The sequence below is a fragment of the Ptychodera flava genome (genome assembly GCF_041260155.1).
Source record: "Ptychodera flava strain L36383 chromosome 23 unlocalized genomic scaffold, AS_Pfla_20210202 Scaffold_23__1_contigs__length_28996876_pilon, whole genome shotgun sequence".
NCBI classification, from domain to species: domain Eukaryota; kingdom Metazoa; phylum Hemichordata; class Enteropneusta; family Ptychoderidae; genus Ptychodera; species Ptychodera flava.
The window spans coordinates 4,406,924-4,416,195 of NW_027248277.1; the positions used below are offsets into that span (position 1 = coordinate 4,406,924).

Genomic DNA, 9,272 nt, shown 5'->3' on the forward strand with positions numbered 1-9,272 from the left:
CTTGACAATGTAGGGGCAAAATATAATAATAATTCATGATTGATAATGATTAAATATGATAATATATTATGAGTATATGATAATATGGGATGGTTGTATAATGTAGTAACTTAAAACATTGGGTTTATTTGATTTTGTGGATATGTAAAGTAAGAACCTTCGCTTTTGGTATGAAAATCAGTACTTAAGAACCTTGACAATGTGAAGGCAAAATCAAATATTAATTAATAATTAATAATGAGAAAATATGATAATATAGGATGGTTTATAACGTATTCACTTAAAACATTGGGCTTATTTCAACTGTGTGGATCTGTAAAGTGAGAACCTTGATGTTTGGTATGAAAATCAGCACTTAAAAACCTTGACAATGTAGGGGCAAATTATAATAATTATTAATGATTGATAATAGTGTGATGATATGGATGTGAATATGGGTGGAACATTGGGTTTATACTTTGATGATCTGTAATGTAAGAACCTTCATATTTTGTATGGAAATCGGTACTTAAGAACCTTGACAGTATGAAGGCAAGATATAATAATAATAATTAAAAAATTGACATCTAGGAATATGATAATATGGGATGCTTGTATAACATAGTCACTTAGAACATTGGGTTTGGATCTGTAAAGTAAGAACCTTGATGTTTGGTATGAAAATCAGTACTTAAGAACCTTGACATTGTAAGGGCATTATATAATAATAATAATTAATAATTTTCATTTAGGAATATGATAATATGGGGTGGTTGTGTAATTAGCATTGGGTTAATTTGTGAGTGTGGATCTGTAAAGTAAGAACCTTGATGTCTGAGTAGAACCTTGACAATGTAGGGATAATTAAAGTGATTAATAATTTAATAATTATGCCGATAATTTCAGCGAAAAATTATCTTGAAGTATTGTTTTTGTGGCTGTCAGTGGATGCTCCCAGAATGCCGGAACATGTAAAAAGAAGTGATAATTACCTTAAAGTATGAGGTCCACGTGCTCGCTCGCTGTCCTGCTGGTCGTCTGCCGGTCGTTTGCTGCTGATATATGAATAAATCGAGTAAGCTAGAGGTTCTAATGACATTTTAGCCAATCAGAGCGAGTTTCTTATTTGCGTGTATAGACCGGAAAACGGTACATATCATACTCAGAGTTGACATGTTTCAGTCTGACGTTGTTTACATTCACGCGTAATGGCACCCTCGGCAGCTGTAATCGATTCCAACTCTAGTCGCTTGTCATATAAGTTGTTGAAAACTTGGAAGGCAAAGGATTTGAAGCGCTATCTAAAAGACCATGGACTCTCCTGTTCCGGAAGAAAAGACGACTTGATCGACCGAGTTTGTCTTGCGGAAGGAATTTCCAGATCAGGTAGCGATGATCGTTCCGTAGAGTTGGAGGTCAAGAGGGTCAAGATATTGCCGGCAAACTTGACGGAGGAATACAACAATCTACCAAGATGTGAACAGTTACCAGGGACTTGGACGAAGAATTTATCAGGCTTGTCGAAAGATTTCTCAATACAGAAGATCCAAGAGTACCTCATATACAGTACGGACAAGACTTGCGACGGAGACTCGATGCGACAGTACAAGACACTGAAGTCTTACCGTATGTTCACAGAAGGTTACGTCCAGAACATTGAAACGAACTCTTTCGGCAGTTTTGCTTCTTTCGCGCTTAAGTCATGCCTTCAGAGAGTACAGATCGTCTATACAGAGTCTCTCTGTGCACTGACAAGACGACTGGAGATGTTTACGGAGGACGCTGTCGATGCGTTGCAGGGTAAGTCATACTCTGGGCTACTTCCGGACTCGTTGTAAATGTGTTGATCAGGTGTCAAATATTTCCTGTTTGCTACACTTGCGTGCATTTTCATGTGATGTTTTAAAATAATGCTGTATTCACAGACTATTTTTATTTCCATCATCACTTTCAGTTTGGGTGAAGCCTACAGTCATCTAGGCCTACAGCTTGCATGCATTGCTATTATGTGATGTTCTAACCATAGACTTTCCGTTTTTAAAGTCTATGTTCTAACTATAACTGTTCACTGACTGGTCGTATTTTCATCAATGCTTTCACTGTTTTGTGAAGCATGCAGTCAGTCATCTAGGTTTACATACAATTGTGATATGTCACCTGGATGGCTCAGATTTAACTCCACAGACCAGATTAAACTTTACAACACATCAGTGATTTATTGAATCCCGCCATTGTTACAGTTACAATTACCCATGAACCTCTGGTGAACAGTAAACTTTCTCTACTGATAGAGGGCGGTGTATATCAGAACACGACATCCCTCTTTTTCTTCAACATGAGTGAATTGTTCAAAGTCTGTATTCAGAGTGTATACAAGTGTCTCAGTCAGTTCTTCATTGCATTTCGACAATGAGCAGTTTTAAACAAAAGCTGAATACAGCAATGAATTAACCATTGAACTAGCAATTCAAATAACTCATTTTTGGAACAATCCAACTCACAGGCTGGGGTGGACTACCCATTGTGTGCCTGTTACTTGGGGACTATTCTGCCCCATGACAGTGTCATTCCATGACAAAGTCATCATACTTCGCTGGTAGTTTCCTAGTGCGAGTTGGTCTACTAGGAGTTTGTGACATGCTAGACTCACTTGGATTATCAAGAAATGTTTTAACACATGGTTCTGTTGCAGTGTTAGTTTCAGGATTTACAAAGTTAGTTTCGGGATTTACAAACAGCTTCACATGAGATGTGTTTCGCTTGTAATCAACACCTTCAGGTGATTGAACGGTTACCTGGTTACCATCTTTATGCACAACAGTATGTGGAGTGTCATTGAAGTTAGTCATCAACTTATTCTTCTTTTCCTGTTGAATCAGGACTTCGTCTCCTACACTAATTGTTGATGGTTTTGCACCGCGTCTCAAATCAGCAGTCAGCTTCGATTTCGCTTTCAACTCAGCGTCACGGTCTCGAAACTTCGCTATCCTCTTGTTGATGTGTCAACAGGTCTGGTAATTTGCCACGTAATTTACGTCCAAATAGTAGCTCGGCTGGGCTGCGTCCAGTTGTAGGGTGGGTGAGTGCCCTGTATGATGCTAGATATTTCCGTATCTCTCTCTTCCAGTCTTGCTTTTCAGCCTGAGCGATTTGTAGACGTTTCAACAAGGACGAGTTCTGGCGCTCGACCTCTCCATTGGCCTGTGCCCATTTTGGAGTAGTCTTGACGGCTTTGATGCCATTGAGCTCACAAAACTTCATATACTCTTCCGACTTGAATGGGGTCCATTGTCAGACGCATCGTCACGGGAATACCATGTCGACTGAAGTGTTCTTCCAGACAGTCAATTACCTTGTCTACGGTGGTGGATGTCAGGATGTCAACCTCGTAGTACCGACTGTAGTAGTCCACCAGCACTAATAATGAATGACCGGACGGGAGGGGTCCAAGCAAATCGACTGCCAGGTCTTGCCAGGGACCATCCGGTAACACTGTAGACCTCATGGTTCAGCTGGGTCTGGTCTGGCTACAAGTTGACAACCATAACATGATCGGACGAATCTTTCTGCTGCTCTGTCACAACCTGGCCACCAAACTTTAGTACGCAAGTTTTGTTTGGTGCCAACTACACCGAGATGTCCTTCATGGGCTAGAGTTAAGGCTTGTTGCCTCAGCTTTGTAGGTAGCACAATACGGGTTCCACGTAGTATCAGCTGCCCAATCATACACAACTCTCCAGCCACATGTTGATATTGTTTACAGCTTTCAAAATGGCCAGAGTTGATCGCCATTCTCAACTCTGTAAACTCTGGGTCGGTAGCAGAAGCCTCCTCGACTTCACGGGTTGTCAGGGCTTGTGGTGTTGCACGTACTGCCACAAATCTCACATAGTCATCAGCTCCGTGATCATGGCGCTCGACTTTACCGCCAGGTTTCAGAAGTCGAGAGAGAGGGTCAGCCACCATCTGCTTGCCTGGTATGTGTACCACATTGAAGTCGTATGGCTGCATGCGAAGAACCCACCTTTCAATTCTAGCACTCGGTTTAGAACGACGCCCGTATATCACCTCGAGGGGTTTGTGGTCGGTCATAAGGTCGAACTTCATGGCATAGATATAAGGATGGAACTTCTCGCAACTCCATACCAGAGCAAGTGCCTCTTTTTCAGTCTGAGAATATCGCCGCTCGACGTCAGTCAGAGATCTGCTTGCATACTACTGGTCTTAAACTGCCATCTGGTTGTTCCTGGGCCAACACAGCACCCAATCCGACCGGACTTGCATCTGCAAGGACAACTGTGCGTGCTGTCTTACTGAAATATGCTAGTGTGGTAGCGTCTGCCATTCGTCGTTTCAATTCGTTGAATGCATTGCGTTGACGCTGCCCAAATTTAAACTTCACACCTTCACGTCTAAGTTCAGACAGTGGTTCACAGATCGTTGAACAGTGTGGGATAAATCGACAACTGAAATTGACTAATCCCAGGAAGCTCCGCACTTCGGCTGCATTTTGGGGTTCCCTAGCTTCAAGGATGGCTTTTACTCGTGACTCAGTAGGGCCAACTCCCTTCTCAGAAAGCAGCATTCCCATGAACTCGAGCTTACTCATGGAGAATACACACTTATCAATGTTCAAGGTTAGTCCACACAGCTTAAGTCTGTTCATGACTTGATGAACTCGCTCGTCATGCATCGCATGGTTAGGGGCATGCACAATCATGTCATCAGAAATGTTGTCTACCCCTGGTATTCCGGCCAATGCCGAAGAGATTTCGTGTTGGTACAGTTCACTGGCCGAATTTACACCAAACAGGAGTCTCTTGTACTGTATAGACCACAGTGTGTCACAAATGTGCAGATGTCTCTTGACTCTGGGTCCAGCTCCAGCTGATGGTAGCCCACTTCAGATCTAACTTACTGAATACTGTGGATCCATTCATAGTTTGAAGTATCTCATCTACAGTGGGAATTGGGTATCTGCCTCTGATAATGGCTTCATTGGCTCTCCTCATGTCAAGACATAGTCGTATGTCCCCATTGGCTTTGGGAACGACAACCACTGGATTAACCCACCTGCTTGGGCCTTCAGCTGGTTCAATAATGTCGTTTTCCACCAACTCTTGGATTTTCTGTTCCACCTTACTTCTTAGGTTGAAGGGTGTACGCTCAGTGGCTGTGCTACTGGTTTAACCTGATCATCAACATGTATTGTGACTTGTTTAGTGTTCAGTTTTCCAACTCCCCTAAACACTTCTGGGTATTGGCGTAGCATCTCACCTTTTTGATCAGAGATAGAGTTAACAACATCTACTCCAACCTCAGTGCTCCAAGTTCGGTAGCTGTAGTTTTACCGAGCAGTGGTACACCACTCCCTTTCACAATGGTGAACTTGACATTTGTTTTCTGTTTGACCACTTTGATGTCACAGAGGAATCCGACAATAACTGTCAAGGGCTTGTCAGACGCATATGGATACAATTGAGTGTTTTGCTTGGATTTTCTTGCTTTTAGAGTTTTCCATGTGTCCTCATCCACAATGTTGGTGGTAGCTTCTGAATCCACCAACATGCTCTGCTTAACACCACCGATCACAGTCGGGATCACACCACTTCAGGCTTGATCTTTGATGTGAAATGCAGAATCACCACTGACAATGCTTAGGTTTTGCTCAGAGTTCACGCAATTCATCTTCTTCTCTTTTGTTTTACAGACTGCTGCAAAATGATCGGTACCATTGCATTTCAAACATTTTTTTCCTCTCGCAGGGCAATTTGGGTCTTTGCCATAGTGTCCACTCTGCCCACATCGGTAGCATGCATTGCTGCTGTGGCTGCTGCGTTTGCCTTTCACCCTTTGTTTAGGCTTACGTTTGTCAACACGGTTGATGGTAACGACTGTTTCTGGCTTACTTGTTGTCAAGGTCGCCATTTGGTTTTCAACTTCTTCACACTGTCTTGCTACTTTCAATGTATTTGCAAGTGTTAGCGTCGAACCCTCTTCTAATAATTTTCTGCGTATGTAATCAGAATTACACTTTGCAATGACCTCATCACGGATTTGGTTGTCCGCATCAGCACCAAACTCACAGTCTTTTGCTGCGCGTCGTAATCTAGTTACAAATTGCTGAACCGTTTCCCCCTTTTCGTGGGTAAGGGATCGAAAACTTCGCCTCGCGTATGCTGAGTTTGCTACTGGCACAAAATGAGAGTTCAAAGCATCAACGGCCTTGCTATACTCAGTTGGCGTACCTGTATCATCCAGTGTACTGAAAACATCCTGTACGTCGGGTCCAGCTAAGTGTAACAACTGTGCTCGCCTCTGTCTGGCAATATTTGGCTTGTCCGTGTCTAAAATCAAACCTTTGGCGTCTGCAAAAAGTTTGAAGGAATCCAACCACTTTTTCCACCACTTATCTACCGTCGCTGCATCACCAGCACAATCAAAGATTGAAATGACGTTTTTCCCTTTCTCACTCATCTTGAAAAGTTCTTTCGGTGATACTCCTCGTCGCCAATGTGATATGTCACCTGGATGGCTCAGATTTAACTCCACAGACCAGATTAAACTTTACAACACATCAGTGATTATTGAATCCCGCCATTGTTACAGTTACAATTACCCATGAACCTCTGGTGAACAGTAAACTTTCTCTACTGATAGAGGGCGGTGTATATCAGAACACGACAACAATGTACAGTGCTATTATGTGATGTTCTAACCATAGACTTTCCACTGACTTTTTTTTCATTTCCATCATCACTTTCAGTTTTGGGGAAGCCTACAGTCATCTAGGCCTATATCTTGCATGCATTGCTACTGTGATGTTCTAACTATAACTCTTCACTGACTGGTCGTTATTTTCATCATTGCTTTCACTGTTTTTTGTGAAGCAAGCAGTCATCTAGGTTTACATTCAGTCCTATGTGATGTTCTAACCATAAACTTTACACTGAATTTTTTTTTATTTCCATCATCACTTTCAGTTTGGGGGAAGCCTGCAGTCATCTTGGTGCCTTGCTTTTTGCCCTAGAAGATTTTGTATCCAAAGGTCTCAACATTCTTCCAGTTGATAAAACATGTACTGATGTTTTGTGTATGTGGAACAAGCCATCAAGTCTGAAAGTTAAGCCTCGTCCAATAACCGAGATTGACATGAGAAAGATTGAATATGGAAAGAAGATAACAAACAGACCCAAGAAAAATGGTAAGTTTTAACATATTTATAACACGCGGAAGTGCGGAGAGTACTCATTTCCAGTATCAGAGCAATATATGATATGCCTTATATATGAAACAGGCAAGTTAAAATCAAGATTGTCTGCAATGATTGTCAAGCAACACTCCATAGTGTATAGAAGGATTTACTTTCAACTGTCAATCATCAATAAGAAAGCACCACTCACACACACATTCACACGTATATATGTATGTATTACATTTCTCATTATTCACTCATATTTTAATTTTTTTCTTGACAGCTGACAGTTATGATTGCAGAACTGCATCTCACAGACTTGTGAATAAGGATGACTTGCAGACACTTTACCAAACTATGTCAAAGGTCAACAGTTCCAGTTGTTGGGTTAAGTTTTGAAGATAACATTCTGAAACAAAATGACAAGGTAAATTTGTGACCATTCATTCTTACTTTATAGGCATGTACAAATATTTTTTTAAATATTTTTTGTATTCACCTTCACAGGAAATCAATATACTATAATATTCACATCTCTGAAGTCATTTTAAATCATGAGTGTGGGTGTTAAAAATAATATATTTTTTTATTCATTACACACTTAAATCCACACAAGTATCTTCTGATTATCTTATTTTATTTATAAAGTTAGAACATGTACTTAAACATACATATGTTTTATTCTTGCAGGTTGTCTCTTCTTCTGAATGTGGCAATACCGGTACATCTTCTGTTGAAGTTGAAGGTGAAATTGAGGTTTGTAGTTTATGTATATAAATTATGTAATAATATATTACTTGTCATCAATCATGTTTTACAGTGAAGTGGAGATGATTACACCAGTTAGCTTGTGAGCTGTGGAATATTTTGTTGTAATGTTCATTCATCAGACTGTATCTTTCATTATATTGAGAACTGTTGTGATCAGCGTTCATCATTCTTCTCTTTAAGTTGAAACATTTACTTTTTTTGTCATTTCTAGGAACAACCAAGTGTCTCATTGCAAGATGAAAATACCAAGACATATGATGACTCTTTCAATCTTGAGGGCAGTGAATTTAGAGAAGTCTGTCAAAAGCATTTCGATGGTATTGGTCCACTGACAACAGAGGAAGTGTCCCGAATAGAACTGAAAACAAGAAACCAGTCAGAATCACTGGAATGGATGAAACAACGAAAAGGTAAGTTATGCTACACTTTACATTTAAATATTTGTTTTCACATTTTAATTGAAAAAAATGTCCAGAAATAAAGTAGTTCCCCTTGAAAAGTCATTTTATAAGTACAACTGAATTGACATCTGAATCTCACTTTCAAACAGAAATACATATACAATATAGAAAATGGGAGTTTACATGTGCAAGTATTGTGGAACAATGAAGGGGCAGCAAGTTTTATTGAAATAAATAATCAGCATATTACGCACTTAAACAGGGCCACCTCCAATACTGAAATTGTACATACATGCAAATTGAAATCACAAGATGGCTTCTCGGTAATTTTTTCAGGACGTATCACCGCATCTATAGTTGGAGAAATTTGTAAACGTAGAAAGACCACCCCACCTGACACACAACTGAAAAGGATTTTGCAGTATGGTCCACAGATGACAAACAAAGCCTGCCAGCATGTACAACAGCATGAATCCAGTGCCCGTGATGTATACGTTGCCACCATGAAAGCCCAAGGTTATGACGTGTCTGTAGAGAAAAGGGGACTTATTCTCAACCTTGGTTCGGGGCCAGTATCGATGGCATTGTCATTGATAAGGAAGGATGTGAATTGGGTATTATTGAGATAAAATGTCCTTATGTTGAGAATGAGAAAATGCCAGGCATCAGCACTATTGAAGATTTGGCTAAACAAAGACGAGGTTTCTGTCTGTCATTTTCAGGTAACACTTTGGAGCTTGATCCAAAACATAATTACTTTTACCAGGTCCAAACACAGATGGGTATGTTTCACAAACAACCTCAAAGGAGAGCAAACATACTTCTATGGACAATGACGAATACGTTTCTTGGCGAAGCAAAATCAAAACAGTGCAGCAGTACATGAAGTAGGTCATGGCCTTGGACTCTGTGCACGAACCTGATTG

General features: G+C 40.5%; 1 protein-coding gene across 1 annotated transcript; it reads right to left on the reverse strand.

Moving 5' to 3' along the window:
- Positions 1 to 5,589: 5,589 nt before the first annotated feature.
- On the reverse strand, positions 5,590 to 6,456 carry LOC139124336 (uncharacterized). Its single transcript, XM_070690475.1, has one exon. It carries the CDS (start codon positions 6,454 to 6,456, stop codon positions 5,590 to 5,592), a length of 867 nt encoding a protein of 288 aa, XP_070546576.1.
- Between the last annotated feature and the right edge of the window lie 2,816 nt (positions 6,457 to 9,272).

Coding starts and splice junctions, on each gene's coding strand:
- LOC139124336 (XM_070690475.1), bottom strand. CDS start 6,456: ATGAGTGAGAAAGGGAAAAACGTCATTTCAATCTTTGATTGTGCTGGT.